We start from the raw sequence: 19,255 nt of genomic DNA, 5'->3' as shown, positions 1-19,255 counted from the left end.
CGTGTGCTTCCCTGCAAAAGGAACTTGTAGTTCTATTAAGTGGTCATTTGTGAGTTGCTACGTCACTAGGTCCCGTAGAGAAATCCTTCGTCAGGTTGGTGGCATTTAAGATGCTTTTGAATGTTATTAGGAGTGTGATATTTCGATCTTGTGGAATCAGAACTAACTTAGTTATACACTAAAAAATCTTTTCTGAACAATAATTTTTGGAACTGCACACTGCATTTAATGTTGGTGTTTGCTGTGCGGATACCTATATTGAAGTCCTGCGTGAAAAATCTTTTCTTCTGCTAATTATATGAACTATTGAAATGGAAATGAAGTCCCATGGTTCTTTACAGAGCGTAGGGGAACGATGCGGGAGACCCGCACCGCTTTACTAGGCAAGGTCCTAGTGGTGGTGGTTTGCCATTGCCTTTCTCCGACCATGATGGGGATGAATGATGATGATAAAGACGACACAACATCACCCAGTCATCTCGAGGCAGGAAAAATCCCTGACCCCGCCGGGAATCGAACCCGGGAGCCCGTGCTCGGGAAACGAGGACACTACCGCGAGACCACGAGCTACGGAATGTGTATTAAATGTTTATAATTGTACGGAATCTTAGTCTAAAACTTTGGACGATTATTGACTGTAGATATGTTTTTCCTGGTTGGTGGCCTTAAGTATCTGTAATGAAACTTGTTCTGCGTTTCTGTGGGCTGTTGTAATAGGCAGTTTAATTAGAATGGAATACTATGAGTAAGTTTGATTGCCAATTTCATCATTGTACTTTGCAGTGATGACAAGTCGTAGTTAGAATAGTGGACCAATCCCCATCCTTGAAACCTCTCGCCTTCCCACCACCCTCCCCTCACGATTATGTTAACTGTAATTTTGACAGAGTGGAGTGTATAATCATTTTCATATTTCTTAAGAATACTAAATACTTTGCAATCCATGGATTTGATGACTTTACTGGATTCATTTGCTTGGATAAAGTGTATACTGCACCTTGTAAATGTTTCCGCATGAGCAACTTAAAGCCGCAAATCTGAATTGTTTCAGATTTCTAATACTAATTGTCTACTGCTTGTGTTTAATACTAACGCCTTTCTGAATTATTACGCTGCGCTTTAGTGTGCACTGGCAGTGAAACTGATGCTATGTTGTTGTGAGACATTGGGTTGGATTCAGCGCAATGTACTTTATGTTACTTCAGTCCCCAAGTTACCCCTCATTAGAACTTTGTTTGCAAAATTTTTGCACTCCACGGGGGATGACATTCCCATGTTACAACAGACTGCATAGGACTAAAAGGAAGTGTTACATCCAAACAGATTAATAGCACTTGAGGACGACAATCTTAGGCAATTATAACTGTCATAGACTAGAAGACAAGAAGTGAAAGTGCAGGAAGATAGAATCAATGGTAGAAGGGAACAATCTGAGTTACATAATAGGCTAGAAACTGCTCCAAGACAGACTCTCGCGAGTCAGGACAAGGAGCAAGTAGCTAGTCATACAACAATTATGGCAAATCATGAAGAGGGAGTAGAACTACTGAAAGTCAACAGAGAAAATAATGTTTGAGGGAACATAAACGGCTGATGAAGTTGTTACTGTTGTAGCCCAACTGGTTACTTGCTATAAGCAGAGCTTGGATAGCCCAGTAATCTGTAATCCAGTGTTTGTGACTGAGCTTACAGTGTGTTGGGAGCACCTGCCGACCACAAGGCGCATGCTTTGCGGAAGAAGAGACAGCACTGGAAAAAATTTACCTCCCTCACGATAGCGCACCTGGACAAGGAAATACTTTGTCAGTGGTAAAACAAACATTTTAACTATGAATAGTTGGAACTTCCATCCTGCCGTTTTAACGCCTTATGAATTTTACCCGTTCCTACGTATAAAAAAATCTGTGAATGAAATTGTTTTAGAATGGAATGCGATAATATGCACACACAAAATCACACTTCGAAGATGAAAGCTAGCCGCTGAAAGGTATTGACAATGTAAAATGTCTTATAAAGAGTATTTACTAACGAGTTAGTTTCTTGCTTTTAATATACACGCTTAAAAAAAAAACAAAAAATAGCATGACTATGAAGGAATTATCTGAATGAGACGTAAATACAGTAGTAGATGTGCTGCACATGAACAGACTAATAAACGTGCACCATTTCAGACAAACTGTATGATTAATTCAGGACATACAGCATCACAAATTGAGCATATCAGTAACTCGTTGGTCCACCTGTGGTCCTTACGCAAGCAGTTATTCTACTTGGCACTGACTGACAGAGTAGTTGGATGTCATCCTGGTGGATATTGTGCCAGATTCTGTAGAAGTGGCGCACTGGGTAAGAAGAATCACCAGATGGCTAGAGTGTCCTGCCCATATCACTCCAGACGTTCTCAATTGCGGAGCGACCCTGAGGCCTTGTCGGCCAAGACAGGATTTGACAAGCACGAAGGCAAGCAGTAGAAACTCTCACCGTGTTCAGCGGGCGTTATCTTGCGGAAATGTAAGGCCAGGATGGCTTGCCATGAAGGGCAACAAAACGGGGTGTAGAGTATCGTCGACCAACCGCTATGCTGCAAGGGTGCCGTGAATTAGAAACAAAGCAGTCCCGTTATGAAAAGAAATGACACTCGAGACAGACACTCCTGCTTGTCGGACCAAACAGCGAGCGACACTTGGTTGGTATTCCACTGCTGTCATGGGCGTCTCCAGACCCCTCTTCTGCCTGAAATGGCATTGATTGGTGAAGAATTGTCTTCAGTGAAGAGTCTCGATGACCAGCGGAGACCTGTCTGAAGACGATCCAGGCAGTTGTAGGATACCAAACTGTCTGTGTAAATGGACGAGTTAAACGCTCACACCTGTCACATAGAATCGTAAAGAAGGAGGGAAAATCCACTACATTGTCTGTTAAGACATGTTTCGAAAGGAAATAGAAATGTCATCATTGATGCTGGCTGGCAGGACGGTTTTGTACTGAATGTGTACATGAGGTTTAAATCCGGCCAGACAACAGGGGCTTATCACAGCGACATACATTCCTCAACTTATGAAAAATGTTTCAGGGAGAAATTGATACCTAATCTACTTTCTCATACTGTCCTTGTTAGATATAACGCCCCTTATCGCAGTAATTATCTGCCTCGTGCTACAACATCAAACTCCACTAGGAGTGAAATGACGTCTTGGTTAACAGAAAAGGAAATCTCTTTAAAGAAGAATGTATTGGGGCCCTAGTTGCATTTACTGATAAAACGAACAAACCAGGGTACATCACTTATAAAACAGACAATATTTTAACCGAACATGGTCATATTGATGTACGAATACCTCCATATCACCCCTAGTTGTACCCTACAGTGCAGATATGGGCAAGAGTCAAGGACGGTATTTCTGAACGTAATATGCCATTCAGAATGGAGACGTTATTAATCGTAAGTTCCGCAAGGCGATGCTTGCGAAACAAAGCCACATAACGCCTCCAGCCCCAGTGGTCGTCCGCTGCTCTTGCCCTCCCTTGCAATGGAACTCCGGCGCAAAGGAATGTCCTCTGTTTGCAGGAAGTGGGCCCCGACGTTCATATATGGACGCTATGTTGTGTATTGCCCCGTTTATATGTTTTGTGGCCAGTAACTAAGATGCTCGTCTGGTTGTAACGCAAGACCTGGATGATTTAATGATGAAAATTCCGTCCGAAACTAATGAATAAATAAATCTTCCCGTGCAGTTTAAAGTGGCCCTCTAAATGTTACTGCAATCAATAATTCTTGAATCGGTGCCTCGTTAATACTCACAGCCCACAACTAGTTGTCTGTGTCCCAAACTTCAGTCTTCTACGCCATCTGCTGTCATTGTTACGCAGCTCTCGTCCGTTGCTGGGCAACGTTCTTCTGACCTGGTGAAGCGAGCTGGCCTCGCCGCATTTAGAAGAAGCTTCGCTGTTATACATCGTAGTATTTTTGTCAACGTTTGGACACCAGATGCGTACTGATGAAGGTAAAGGACATACTACTTCTGTATTATAAATTATGTGAACTGTGTATCGTTCTTTTTACGCTACAACGCGCGAAGTATTGAAGGCTAATACGTACTTTCTTAGACGTGAAAATAAAAGCTCAGTGCGGTTTATAAACTTGTACAGAAAGCAAAAAATGACAAAATAATTGTTTAGTTGCACAAAAGAACGAAGATTCGTTTCTGTGACATATGGCTAACATTCCTGGTCACTTGGTATGCTTTCCTGTCTTGACAGTTGGAAACAGTTCCTCATCAATTACTTTTTCGTCACCATTGTGTTTCGTTATCAAACGAACTTGACAAAAATTCTGCTAGATTATCTCCGCCTGCCTCTAGTGTGACTTTTTTGTCGTTTGGTGGTTAACGTATCAGTCAGGCATAAAATGAAATACTTAACGATGCCTCGAATAAAGACATAAGTGAAACATATCGGTGTCGCGCGGAGTGGCTGCGCGGTTTGAGGCGTCCTGCCACGGGCTGCGCGGCCACTCCTGCCGGAGGTGCGAGCCCTCTCTCGGGCATGCGTGTGTGAGATGTTCTTAGCATAAGTTAGTTTAAGTAGTGTGTAAGATGATCTCACAAACATCTGAACATTTGAGACTGATCGGTCAAACACGGCGCATATGCGATTGCTACGGTCGCAGGTTCGAATCCTGCCTCGGGCATGGATGTGTGTGATCTCCTTAGGTTAGTTAGGTTTAAGTAGTTCAATGTTCTAGGGGACTTATGACCACAGATGTTGAGTTCCATAGTGCTCAGAGCCATCTGAACCACGGCGCATAAGATTGGTCTAGTCTAACTGTATAGCTGTGAGTACTTTTGTGTCTGTTTCTTATCTGTGCCGTTTCAAACTGATGTCTTATGGCCCTCTTCGTCGTTCATAAACAATTGCATTACGTCTACAGCTTTGCTTTCGCCGTTAACAGTAGATGGCAGTGGCGACAATCATTAGTGCAGGTGATTAGTCGTAACTGTCATAAAGTAATATTAAGCATTTGTAAACATAACTCCGCCAAAATATTTGTCAATTTGTGATTGTATTATAAAATTATTCTCCATTGAATATGTCAAGTTACGAGCTCACTTCTCGTCGTTTGCAGAAAGATGGAATTTTCTGAATTAACATAAAGGAATCTGCGACTGAGATTCATTAAATACTGGGCAAGATATATGGTGAGGTATCTGTTAGTGAGAGAACTTGCATAGAATGATTTCAGCGCTTGAGGAAGGTTTGACGTCGATCCCAACATGGCGGTGGAAGAGAGAATATTTTCGAGGTGACTGAAACCGACGGAAACAGTCACAGGGGATAATTATCGAAAGCACTTGACGCCTTTGAGCCGAACACTGGAAGACAAATGGCTACAATACAGGGACAGAAACGAAACCGTGAATTTTCAGCATAACTTTTCTCGACCTTATGTCTCAAAACCCGTCGAAACATGCCTGGAAAGTTTGAAGTGGGAAGTCCTGCCCATTCACCTTCATCGCCGGACATTGCTCCCTCTGACTAGCATGTTTCTCGATCAGTGGCACAAGGCCTGGCTGACGAGCACTTCCGGCCTTATGAACAAGTGCAAAATTAGATCGATTCATGGAACTCCTCAAAAGACGCCCAGTTCTTCCGCCAAGGGGCTCGTATGTACCTGGAAGATGTGAGAAAGTAGCGAACCGCGGTGGCCAATACTTTGAATTGTAAATTTTTTGTAAGTTTTTCACAATAAAGTCTCGACCTTCGAGAAAAAACAGCGCAAGCAAAGTTGTAGATCTAAGAAGTAACATTCAGATATCAACTCCTACATCTAACAACCTTTTTCTCTCTTACAGTCTTGATGTGCAAAATTATTATTATCATTATTGTTATTGTTATTATTATTATTGCCGTGTGTTCAGTTAGTGGCCTACAAGAGGCGGATTTCATATTGTAATGTCATTAAGTGCTCAGTAGTAAAGGCGCAAACGATTTGGAAATGTGACGAGGTTTGAAATATTGAATATCTCCTTGAGATAAATTTTTGGTTACAGCCATATAATTTCTTGAACAACACATAGTTGACAGAGCTTGAAAGCTGTAAATATCTACTAACAGCAGTATACAGCCTAGGGAGCGCTGAACTGTGTACATCGGCACCTTGTGCCAAACAATTCGTTTGTCATGGCGCATGCAGTTCAGAGCCACACTAGTAAAAGGCTTGGCTGTGTGCTGCTGTCCGTCCTTAACCGATTGTCATGGCAACAGCTCTAAAGCCCGACCAATTACGGACAGTTCATGGAATTATATGGCTGTATCGCAAAATATATATGTTTAACGCGTCCAACATTATACTGAAAATTGCTACAAGGAGGAAACATCGTGGTGTACAAAGCAAAAATAAAATGAATATAAACAAACAACCAGTGGACGAAATAAATAACTTTTAAGAAGATTACCACTGGCATGTAACCTGTTGCAGCTAAAAGCTAGTAAATAAGCTTCTAGCATAATCGCATTTTGGACTTTAGTTTGATGTAACATAATGTCTATTACCTTGCACTTTTTCAGCGAGCGTAGAGTACCCTCTATCTCGTATCGATTAATATCCAATTGCTTGGTATATCTTTAGTACTATATTATTTTTTGAAACTATGTTGCGACATTGCAGTCCATTTCATTTTATGTTTCAGTCGTGCTGAGCTGCAGTCCTACATGTTACCATTCTCTCATTTTTTGACGTATCTAAGTATTTTGTTTCTTACTGCAACTGTAAAAGTCAACTGAAGGTCTTGCTTTTCTCGCTGGTGTGGTATTGATTCCATCCCACTGATGTCGTAAGGAATGTCTTGTTGCGCCACCATCTGTTGCTAAGTATGTACCTCTGATGGAATGCAGTTGATATTTAATTGAGGACACATATGCTCGTGATTTTGGTTCCTATTCAGATACATAGAGCTATCTATCGACAAAAATATCACTGTTGAAGTTGTTACGCTAGCATGTGTAATGCAGAGAAATGTCTGAAACTTTTTGCACATATCGTGACAGTTTTCTCCACAAATCTGAAGTAAAAAATTCTAATAAAAGGAAATAATAAATTAAGTGCTAATCTGCAATTTCTCGCCTACAATTGACATATGTAGGAGAGAGGTGCCTTTATAGTGCGAGGTCCCAATGCATACCACTACTACAGAATACTACCTCTAGCACTGTCCGACATTTTGTGATGTCGCAGTGAAATACGTGCTTCTGGGTGCCATATTATTGGCTGCGTGTGGAGGTACATGTCGTCTGACGGCAGTGTTCATTTTGTCGTGGTTTTCATAGACTGTAACCGTTCTCTTGTGCACGTGCCGAAGAGAATTAACGTTAAAGATAATGGGAACATAATGTTTTATTTTTGGTTAACGTACATGAAACAGTTTTAATTTAGAGACATTGATGACTCTGTAATCGTTGTGGTTCGTTAGTAGGAAATTGACAAAAGGAAAATAGCGACGTTGCTTATAATCTACCGCTAGAAGCGTCCTATGTTCCACTGGCAGAATTTATGGAACTTTTTCGTATAATGAGCTTTAAAAATGTGTTCAGCATTATTAATGCAACATAATGTTTAGAAATGACGTGTTGAATCTTACCTTGCGTTCTTTATTCTAAGTTATTAATCGAACAATCATTGTGTATTATTGTATTACAGAAACAGATAGGCGCTCTGGCAAGTGAGGCATAGAAGAATTGCATTTAGTCGTAACAGTATATTTAACTGGCAATCACGGATTGAATGTATGTGAAAGAATATAAAATGTGCCTAAGCTAACTATGGAGAGGCATGCTGAAAATGAAAATAAAAATGCTAACGGGGATACTGTAATGTTTGCCAGCGAAACTGAAAACGAATCGCAATGATACGTTCTTACATTTCAAGAGATAATGTTCGACTCACGCTTTTCGGACATATGAAAACTTGCGTTAGACTTTGCACAAAGAGTCGGTTTGCCCCAGAACTTCAGTGCAGAACAAGTAATGGCAGACAAAAAGTGGGTTGAAGGTGTCCATCCAAGCAAAGGAGAATAAGGATGGAGCTACAGCTCGACCTGTGAAAAGGAAGTATTTTCGAGACTCTGTGCGGAAACCCCCACAGAAAATCATTCTTAAAATACAGGAATGGTGCAGTGAGTTTTTTAGAAAGAGCGAATGGAAGAAGTGACCAGACGCATGAAGTAAAAAAATGTTGACTTCTGCGAAGTGGACAGGGATGGAGAAAGGAGGGAAGAGGTTTTGCCTGATGGCAGAAAATAGTGTTGTAAGAACTAAAACATGGGAAATTTCCTTAAACTTAGACTAATAGGTATCTTTCAGGTCTGGGATATAGTTTACAAGGATGTTACAGTTTATGCACACACTTACACATATTACGAAACCACATTCTTAAGTTGTATCATTTGCAGATGTTTAGAAAATTATATGTAGTGTGTTTAGTTTTCCAAGATTTTTAGTTCCTTAAATCAGATACCGAGAACAGCGTCCCACAGTTGAGCATGGCATTGTTTAAATATCTTTATAAGTTGCTGTTTAGACTATAGTAAACAAAATCTCAAAAGTGATCAAATTTAGCCAACTCTTCCCTAGTCGTGTAGGTTATTCTATGCAATAGTAAGGAGAAGATTGTCTTAATATTTACGTTCTTTTTAAAGTGGTTAAATGTGCTGGAAATACATCAACTGTAGATAAAATTGATAAAATGGATTTAAACCTACGTTCATTTCAATAACGTTGATTATTGCTGTGTTGTCAGTGCCTTTAACCACTATAAAATGACCGAAGGTGGAAATTACAGCCCGCATCTCGTGGTCGTGCGGTAGCGTTCTCGCTTCCCACGCCCGGGTTCCCGGGTTCGATTCCCGGCGGGGTCAGGGATTTTCTCTGCCTCGTGATGGCTGGGTGTTGTGTGCTGTCCTTAGGTTAGTTAGGTTTAAGTAGTTCTAAGTTCTAGGGGACTGATGACCATAGATGTTAAGTCCCATAGTGCTCAGAGCCATTTGAACCATTTTTTTTTTGGAAATTACAACCGTGGAAATCATAGTAAATAGTACAGTGGATGGTGAATGTGATGCCATTAAACAAATTCTATGGCACTGCCATCCCACAACAAATACAACTGTGAAATTTGTCGTTTATTTCGGTGGTATTGAAGCCAGGAAGAAATGCGAGACCGCAGAGCAGCTTACGATTTCTCAAAGATTGCGTCTGAAAAACTTATTCGTTTTGTGTGAAACATATTAGCAGGTAACATGATTCGGGCCAAAGAAATGTACATGTACATCTGCATCTGCATAGTATTCCGCAACCCACCGTACGGTCAGTATCGGAGGGTACTGTGTACTTCTACTAATCATTTTCCTTCCTTTTCTACTCGCAAATGGAGCTAGGCGAAATCGATTATCTACACAATGACGAGGTAAAACGTTATGACCACCTGCTTAACAGCTTTTCTGTCTGTCTCGGAACGAAATACATAACCTATTCGGCGTATCAGGGAGCCGATAGTTTGTTGGTAGTTTTGTTCAAGTATGTCGCATTACGTGTCTACACACAGGTCATGTTATTCACGTAAATAACAGGTGGCTGATTTATGTACCCGGTGATGGCGCCCGATAGTAACCCATACGGGTTCCATAGGATTTATATCAGGAGAATCTACTCGCAGAGACATCAACGTGAGTTCACTACAATGCTGCTCAAACCACCGTAGCACGGTTCTGGCTCCGATTCACGGTCAGTCATACTGTTGAATGATGACGTCGTCATCAGGGAAGACATCAAGCATGAAGGGCTGCAGGTGGCTCGCAGCTGGCAGCGTGTCTTCGGTTACTACCACAGGTCCTACGCAAGACCAGGAGAACGTCTCCCATAGCTCAATACTGCTCCCTTCGGCCTGCGTCCGTGACGCGTTGCACATTTAGAGCCACCCTTCACCACGATGACGGCGTTTGTGGAGGTGACCACTGACCTAGTGTAGCAAAAATGTGATTCACCCGAAGAGACGACATGTTTCTGTTGATCGGCCATCGAATCCAGATGGCCCCGTGCTCACTGGAAGCGCAATCGACGACCCCTTTGGGTCAACATGTGAACACGTAGGGGTGGTCTGCAACGGATATCCATTTTGATCAGTATACGATGAACGGTGTGCTTCGAAACACCCGTGCGTGCAGCAGCACTGCGCTCTTGCAGCGGAGATGCCACGGATCACCATCTATCCCACTTTACAGAACAGACAACCCACCGAACCACACGTTCTTTGAAGAGTCGCGGGCGTCCAACCATTTAGCACCTAGTTGTAGTTTCGCTGTTCCGTAGACGCTCACGACGGTGGCAAGTGAGCAGTCAATCAGCTACGCCGTTTTCGAGATACACGTTCACAGGCTCTTCGTAATAATAAATTGCCGTTTGTCAAAGTCGCTTACTCAACGGATTTCCCATTTTCAGCCCATATCTTGGCTAGGGTGATCTAGCGTCCGTGTCTGCTCCGTTTACATACTTTTGTTATCGCGTCACGTGCCTGCGCCGACACCAGCCGACGTCGTACTTATCGGTGGGCAGAGGTCGAAACGTCCTGGCTGCTCACTGTACGCATCCGCACGAGCCCTGCTCTCTCTGACCTTATCCTCATAGTCCTTACGCGAAATGTACGTGGGAGGCAGTCAGCTTCAAATGCCGGTCCTCTAAGCTTACTCAGAGTGTCCCTTGAGAAAAAAGTCGCCTTGCCCCAGGAATTCCCATTTGATCAATGAAAACTTCTGGGCTGAATTGCCGTGTTCCATATATAAAACTTCCTCCCCTTCCTCACGTTTCGTTGCCTACTGCAGTCAACATCTACCGTGGTGAGTCGGCGACTGGCTGCTAGGCTCGCTCGCTCGTTGTAAAACACTGGCGACATATGTCAGGTGTAGAGGCAGTGTACGCAGCGGAGCTGGTGTTCCTGCGCTGACTTGTGGTGTTGGCAGTGGGACCTACCTTGACGAGCTGTCCTTAGTGAGCGTCGCTGGCTATAGAGACGCTCTTTGTATCTTCATCGGGACTGCGGGAGAGGACTACTCCCGCAGTAGGTCGGGCCAACGTGTTGTCGGCCTGTAGTGGACCTGTTGGCCGGCCCACGAATTACACGGTTGTCACAGTGTTCTGCGTTGTTGTAGAATACCCTGGTGACTTGCCGGAAGCGATCCCGCAGGAAAGGGGTGCCTGCTTCCTCACGGAGCAGCCTGTTGCGTATTCTCGTATTTGAGAGGAGTAATATTGCTTATTGATAGCCGTAGAGTATAAATTCGCGGAGTCGTTAGATGTTAGCAGTAGGATGGATAGGGTGTGTGCATGCTGTGTGTGAGCGCAGGAGGAACTGGCCGTGGATCGCGAGCACCTGAGCGTGCTGTTGGCCACGGTCAGCCGCCTTCAGGCTGCTGTGTCGAGGTACAGCGACGGTGGAGGGTTTGGCGCGTCGCTTGATACACCCCAGGTGTCGCTTGCTGCGTCCGCTGACTCAGCCGCCGAGGGACCTTCTAGTGTACCCGGTGTATTGGGGCCGCCCTCACCTCAGGGTGAGTGGCGGACTGCAACGCGTTCGCTTCCCTCGAGGTGGAGGGCCAATGTGGAGGCTGGCCGGCTGACCTCGCCCGTTCATCCTGTCAGTGCGCAAGTGGCCGCTCCTTCAGCAGGGCCCGAGCAGCCATACGGGGGTAAAGGCTTGCAGGTTTTTGGGAGCTCCAACGTCAGGCGAGTGATGGAGCCCCTTAAGGAAATAGCGTACAGGGCTGGAAAGAATTCCAACGTGCACGCGGTTTGTCTGCCGGGGTGCCTCATTTAAGGTGTGGAGGCGGCCTTGCCTGCGGCAATCGAGCATACGGGTTGCAGTCGTCTGCAAGTAGTTGCTCACGTCGGTACCAATGATGCCTGTCGCTTGGGTTCTGAGGTGATCCTCAGTTTGTACAGGCGGCTGGCGGATTTGGTGAAGACCGCTGGCCTCGCACGCGGGGTACAAGCACAAGCAGAGCTCACTGTTTTCAGCATCGTTCCCAGCGTGGGTCAGGGTCCTTTAGTTTGGAGCCGAGTGGAGGGTCTCAACCAGAGGCTTCGTCGACTCTGTGACGGTCGTGGCAGCAGATTTCTAGACTTGCGCTATTGGGTGGGGAATTGTAGGACGCCCCTAGATAGGTCAGGGATGCACTACACATAGGAAGCGTCTACTCGGGTAGCAGTGTACTTGTGGCGTGCACATGGGTTGTTTTTTTTTTAGGATAGGCAGTACTGCGAGGTGTCCTGATGAACACTCACCAGTCGACGTGCAGGCAGGGAAATCAGGACGCGCTCAGTGTAAAGACACTTCAGCTATCAAGATATTAGCAGTAAATTTTCAGAGTGTTCGGAATAAAGTTTCTGAATTTTCAGCCCTCCAGGAAGCGTGTGGCGGGCAAACTATTCTCGGGACTGAGACCTGACTGAACCCTGAGATAGGAAGTTCTGAAATATTTAGTGAGGGTTGGAACGTGTATCGGAAAGACAGATTAGACACAGTGGGAGGTGGTGTCTTCAGTGCAGTTGACAAAAATATTGTGTCTACTGAGGTCGAAGTAGAGTGTGATTGTGAAGTTATCTGCACATGTTTAACAGGGCTAGGAGAAATAAAGTAAATTGTTGGGTGTTATTACCGGCCACCAGGTTCCACCGTGACAGTTCTAGAATAATTCAAAGGTAGTCTACACTCTGTATAATGGAAGTACCCGGATCATGCTATATTAGTCGGAGGCGACTTCAACCTACCCAGTATAGACTGGGATTTCTATGGATTCATTACAGGTGGTACAGACAAGCCGTCGTGTGAATTACTTTTGAACACATTATCCGAAAACTTTCTTGAACAGCTAAATCGAAGGCCAACGCGTAATGGAAATATTTTAGATCTGGTAGACACGAACAGACCAGACCTCATCGACGGTGTCAGTGTTGAGACAGGGATTAGTGATCATGATGTGTCATTACGTCTATGGTTACGAAAGTTAAAAATTCGGTCAAGAAGGCTAGGAGAGTATTCTTACTAGAAAGAGCAAATAAGCAGTTGTTAGCATCCCACTTAGTAAATGAATCGGCTTCATTTACTTGCTGTACGATGGACGTGGAAGAATTATGGGCAAATTTAAAACACATTTTAAATCACGCATTGGACAAGTATGTGCCGAAAAAGAGGATTACGGACGAAAAAGACCCACCGTGGCTTAACAGCGCAATTCGGAGAATGCTCAGGAAGCAAAGACAGTTGCACTCGCGGTACAAGAAAGATCGGGAGAATGAGGACAGGCAAAAGTTAGTAGAGATTCGTGCTGCTGTAAAAGGAGCGATGCCTGAAGCATTCAACCACTACCACCGTCATACCTTAACAAAATTTCTTGCTGAAAACCCAAGGAAATTCTGGTCTTACGTAAAATCGGCAAGCGAGTCGAAGGTTTCCATCCAGTCACTCACTGATCAGCCTGGCCTGACAACGGAAGACAGCAAAACGAAAGCTGAAATTTTAATTTTAGCGTTTGAGAAATCTTTCACGCAGGAGGATCGTACAAACATACTGCCGTTTGAGTCTCGTACAGATTCCCGTAGGGAGGACATAGTGATAGACATCCCTGGAGTTGTGAAGCAGATGAATGGGTTGAAAATAAGTAAATCGCCAGGTCCTGATGGGATTCCAATTCGGTTTTACACAGAGTACTTTACTGCATTGGCTCCTTACTTAGCTTGCATTTATCGCGAATCTCTTGCCCAATGTAAAGTCCAGAGCGACTGGAAAAAAGCGCAGGTGACGCCTGTATATAAGAAGGGTAGAAGGACGGATCCTCAAAATTACAGAGCAATATCGTTAACATCGGGTTGTTGCAGGATTCTCGAACATATTCTCAGTTCGAATATAATTAATATCCTTGAGATAGAGAAGTTGCTGTCCATGCATCAGCACGGCTTTAGAAAGCATCGCTCCTGGGAAACGCAACTCGCCCTTTTTTCACATGATATCTTGCGAACCATGGATGAAGGGTATCAGGCAGATGCCATATTCCTTGACTTCCGGAAAGCGTTTGACTCGGTGCTCCACTGCAGACTCCTAACTAAGGTACGAGCATTTGGGATTGGTTCTCAAGTACGTGAGTGGCTCGAAGACTTCTTAAGTAATACGATAGTACCCAGTACGTTGTCCTCGATGGTGAATGTTCATCGGAGGTGAGGGTATCATCTGGAGTGCCCCAGGGAAGTGTAGTAGGTCCGCTGTTGTTTTATATTTACATAAATGGTCTTTTGGGTAGGGTGGATAGCAATGTGCGGCTGTTTGCTGATGATGCTGTGGTGTACAAGAGGGTATCGTCGTTGAGTGACTGTTGGAGGATACAGGATGACTTGCACAGGATTCGTGATTGGTGTAAAGAATGGCAGCTAACTCTAAATATAGATAAATGTAAATTAATGCAGATGGATATGAAAAAGAATCCCGTAATGTTTGAATACTCCATTAGTAGTGTAGCGCTTGACACAGTCACCTCGATTAAATATTTGGGCGTAATATTGAGGACCGATATGAAGTGGGACAAGCATGTAATGGCAGTTGTGGGGAAGGCGGATAGTCGCCTTCGGTTCATTGGTAGAATTTTGGGAAGATGTGGTTCATCTGTAAAGGAAATCGCTTATAAAATACTAATCGACCTATTGTTGAGGAACTGCTCCAGCGTTTGGGATCCCTATCAGGTCGGATTGAGGGAGAACATAGAAGCAATTCAGAGACGGGCTGCTAGACTTGTTACTGGTAGGTTTGATCATCACGCGAGTGTTGCGGAAATGCTTGAGGAACTCGGGTGCGAGTCTCTAGAGGAAAGGAGGCGTTCTTTTCGTGAATCGCTGCTCAGGAAATTTAGAGAACCAGCATTTGAGGCTGACTGCAGTACAATTTTACTGCCGCCAACTTACATTTCGCGGAAAGACCACAAAGATAGGATAAGAGAGATTAGGGCTCGTACAGAGGCATATAGGCAGTCATTTTTCCCTCGTTCTGTTTGGGAGTGGAGCAGGGAGAGAAGATGCTAGTTGTGGTACGAGGTACCCTCCGCCACGCACCGTATGGTGGATTGCGGAGTATGTATGTAGATGTAGATGTAGGCAGTTGGTGACACCATCCGTGCCACCCGCCTTCTTGGGGTTGAGGCGACGGAGCTGCAGATCGACTTCTGCAACCTTGATTTCCTCTATCGTGTCGTCCTCCTCACACGCAGTGAGGAAAACCGGGAGGCGGTCCTGCACTGGGCGGACGTGGTCGGCATCGAACACGTCATCGGCAGGGTGGAAATTTTCCGCGAACGTGTCCGGGAGGATGCTGGCTTTCAAATCCGACTCGCAGACAACTTTTGCACCCACGAAAAGGGGTGGGGGGGTTGGGGGGGGGGGGAATCGCTGGTGACGGCGAAGGAAGCACCTGGCCGTCCGCCAAGCACTGCCACTTGTCGCCGTTAGGGTGGCCACAAGGCCACAAGGACAGTCACGATTCCGTTGATCATCTATGGCGGCCTGAATCTCGCGCCGCGCCGTGTTGAGGCGGCGCTTCGTCTCGGGCAGCCGCGTCAGCTGCCAGTCCCGAAAGAGGCGATTTGTGTGTGTGACCGCCTCCAAGATGTGTGGCGGGAGATGGCGCGACATTTCTCACGGCCCTCCCGGCCGCCAGTCTGTGGCCGCCTCTGCTGATCCGTGAGTGTGGCGGGTGAAGAAGGCCTACGCTACGTCCGGGTCGGGCGCGCCTTCGAGGCGATCCAAGATCTCGACATCTGGCCCCATCTATGCCGCGGAAGTTGCGGCGGTCGGTCGGCATAGAGGCACCGATCACGTCCATGTCGAAGACCACCGGAAGGTGGTTGGACGACATGGCGCATCTAACAGTGGCAGACGTGATGTGCCCACCTTTCAGTACGGCGACGTGGAGCACGTCAGGCTGGCCGCGATGGGAGAGGACGGTGAGGTCGTAGGGCCCCAGTACTATCGCGTCATGCCGTTGTGTGGCGCAAAGGAGGCGGTGGCCGCTAACGTTGGTGATGCGGCAGTTCCGTTGCGTGTGCTTGGCGTTCAAGTGGACCGCAATGAAGATCTTGGCGCGCAACGCCAGCAGGGCGTCGAAGTCAGCCTCCTGGAGCAGTCCCCTCGGCGGCGTATAGGCCGCAACGAAGGTGATAACCCCCGCCGCAGTGGTGACAGCCACCCCAGTGGCCTCCACTATGGTAAGGGGCGGCAGCTGGACTTCGTCATGTTTGAGGGACGCCTCGACGTAGATGTCCGTCCCGCCACGGTGGGTCAGCCTGTCGGATTCAGGAATGTCTCGCAGACGAGGCAAGTGTCAATTGCTTCGTCACTCAAAAACGCCCTGAATTCCCCTTGCTGGGGTACCGTGCTGTTCACGTTGAAGGCGCAAACGGTGAAGTCGTGACGGGGAGAAGCAGCAACGCCGGCCCGCAGGGCCGTCGTGACCGCGGTGACGAGCACCGGGAGTTGCTTGAGCAGCTGGCTCAACGACCGCAAAAGCGATCGGAGCTCAGCTGCGTCGGGAGCCGAGGGGGCGGCGGGGGCCGCTGCGGCGGTCTCCTCTACGGGGGTGGCTCGTTGCGACCGCTTCGTAGAAGGCGACTGCCGTGGAACATCGGCATCCAGTTCCAGTGGCGGCGCAGCACGAGTTGCCGGCTGCTGCCGCGGCAGAGTGTCGGCGGCAGTCCGTTGCGCAGCGGCAGGGGTGGCCCGGCCCCCGCGACGGCGACGCCTGCGTGAGGCAGCATCCCGCGCCTCAGGCGTGGTTGCCGCGGTTGCCACCCGACTGGGCGGAGCCGTGGACGGCGCAGTCGGCTGCTGCCGGTCGACAGCGGCATGCTGCGGTTGCTGGGTGGAGGAGGCAGATGGTCCCCCCTCGGCGGTGGCAGCAAAGCTGGTGGACGGGTGCACTTTACGAGAAGGAGCAGCCACGCCCCGGTGCTGGTTTTGGCCCCGTTCGAAGGCCGAACAGCCTCTGTAACGGTAACGTGCGGCCTGCCGCAGTTGCAGCACGTCGATTTTTCTTCTCGGGAGAGCCCACAGGATTTGCTCTCGTGCCGTCCCGCGCACTTTACGCAGCGGGGCAGCACGGAGCAGTAGCGGGAGACGTGGTCCAGCCTCTGGCACGAGAAGCACTGGGCCCTCTTGCCCTTGCCCCGAGCGATTCCACAGCGACCTCGACAAGGTCGACCCGCTGCACCTCGAAAAACTTCCGGTTTTCCAGGTTGTCAACGAGCGTAACCTGGTACAGCGGCATGTCTCGGCGAGTTCTAGGGGACTTCATCAGGCCTGCACCTGATGCTAAACCGTGGTCCTCGAGATCCTCTCGGAGGTAGTCCGCGCCAAACTTGAGAGGAAGGTGGCGGAAAACCACCTTCAGAAGTTTGAGTGGCTCGGAAGGGCGCGTGTAGCACGGGAGGCCATCCTTCCAGGGGGTGTCCATCACCGGGCGGTACTCTTCATTGGACGTCACTCTCACCCTGTGCAGGTCACGGCCGACAGCCTTGACAGTAGTGGACGTTGCCACCCTCTCAAGTTTCTGCTGGAAATGCTTATAGACGCCGTCCCATTGGACGACGATGTGCGGCGGGGGCGTCGGGTTCTTCTGGGGCGGGGCCAGAGGTGCGTCCCCGTCCCCCGGCGCGTCTACGCTGGCGCCCGCAAACGTGTTGGCGGTCGCCAGCGGCTGCGTTTTCTGCAGCGCAGATGCCGTGGCGGTGCGCCACCTGGGTGGGACAACAAAGCCGTCCGCATCAGGTTGCCGGGAGGCAGCAGGTGAACGATGTGGGTCGCTGCGCCCTAATACCCGCCTAACGGACCACAAAAGGAACTGTAGATTGGGACAAACTGACAAATGAGCTGTAGCGGAACACGTTTTCAAAGACGGTGTTCAAGAAATAAAATTTCGTGAGACAAACGTGATAGCTAGGACCTTACATTATTATACCCGCATGAATAGAGAGGCTATAGAGATCTACAAGCACGATAATAATTTTAATAAAAAAGAAGAAGGTTTAAAACTAGACAAGATATGGCGGTCGACTTTGCACCAACGAAGTGACAATCGATTACCTGTAATCGAGAGAGATGGCACTAGCCAGAGATAGTTTTAAGTCGAAAGCACGTGATGAGTGGTGGCGCTATCTAATCGCTCTATACAAGCGGGACCTCCAGCACCCAGCAGCCAATCGCCGACTCACCTCGGAAGATGTTGCCCGCAGTAGGCAACGAAACGTCAGGAAGGAGATGAAGTTTTATATATGGACCACGGTAATTCTGCCCGGAAGCTTTAATTAATGAAGACGCCGGCCGTGAAAGCTTACATGATATGATTAATTCCCATTTGATTTACCGAAGCATCTCCGTAATACTTGGGTGTTTTTCGTACCTATCGATAACAAATCTAGCAGCGTGCCTCCTAATTGCTTCGATGTATTCCTTTAATGTGACCTGGTACGTATCCAAAACACTCTAGCAGTATTCAAAAATACGAATCACTAGTGCCCTATATGCGGTTTCCTTTACAAATGAATCACACTTCCCAAAATTCTCCCAATTAACCGAAGTTCATCATTTATCTTCCCTATCACGCTCCTCACAAAATCATTCTGTGGTGTCACCGCCAGACACCACACTTGCTAGGTGGTAGCCTTTAAATCGGCCGCGATCCGCTAGTATACGTCGGATCCGCGTGTCGCCACTATCAGTGATTGCAGACCGAGCGCCGCTACACGGCAGGTCTAGAGAGACTTCCTAGCACTCGCCCCAGTTGTACAGCCGACTTTGCTAGCGATGGTTCACTGACAAATTACGCTCTCATTTGCCGAGACGATAGTTAGCATAGCCTTCAGCTACGTCATTTGCTACGACCTAGCAAGGCGCCATTACCAGTGACTATTGATTGTAATACATGTATCGTCAAGAGCGATGTTCACCAATTATAGATTAAAGTTAAGTATTCCAGAAGCTACGTACTTTTCTTGATAGTATAATTACTTTACCTGTTCCAGACCTCCGTCCAGACTCCGTGAGCTTAAACGCGTGCCTTTCGGTCTCCTCTCATTGTGGGTTGGCGCTCTGGCCAATCCACAACACATTGCGCATTCCATTTTGAACCCAGAGTGCAGAGTGCAACAGCCTCTGCCTCTACATCATTTTCATAAGT

The 19,255-nt window shown here is 46.9% G+C and overlaps 1 protein-coding gene across 1 annotated transcript in view; it reads right to left on the bottom strand.

The window, feature by feature from the left end:
• The window catches only part of LOC124605875 (titin-like), a 60,617-nt gene extending 42,167 nt beyond the window's left edge, over positions 1-18,450 (bottom strand). The window contains exons 1-2 of the mRNA XM_047137823.1: positions 18,443-18,450; positions 17,570-17,900 (exon numbers count right to left, since the gene is read on the bottom strand). Coding sequence (XP_046993779.1) covers positions 17,570-17,900; positions 18,443-18,450 — 339 coding nt within the window. The remainder of the gene's footprint in view (positions 1-17,569; positions 17,901-18,442) is intronic.
• Positions 18,451-19,255: the final 805 nt, after the last annotated feature.

The sequence above is a fragment of the Schistocerca americana genome, chromosome 3 (assembly GCF_021461395.2).
Source record: "Schistocerca americana isolate TAMUIC-IGC-003095 chromosome 3, iqSchAmer2.1, whole genome shotgun sequence".
Classification (NCBI taxonomy): domain Eukaryota; kingdom Metazoa; phylum Arthropoda; class Insecta; order Orthoptera; family Acrididae; genus Schistocerca; species Schistocerca americana.
The sequence above is the reverse complement of the archived record's forward strand: the minus strand, read 5'-3'. Positions and strand labels throughout refer to the sequence as shown.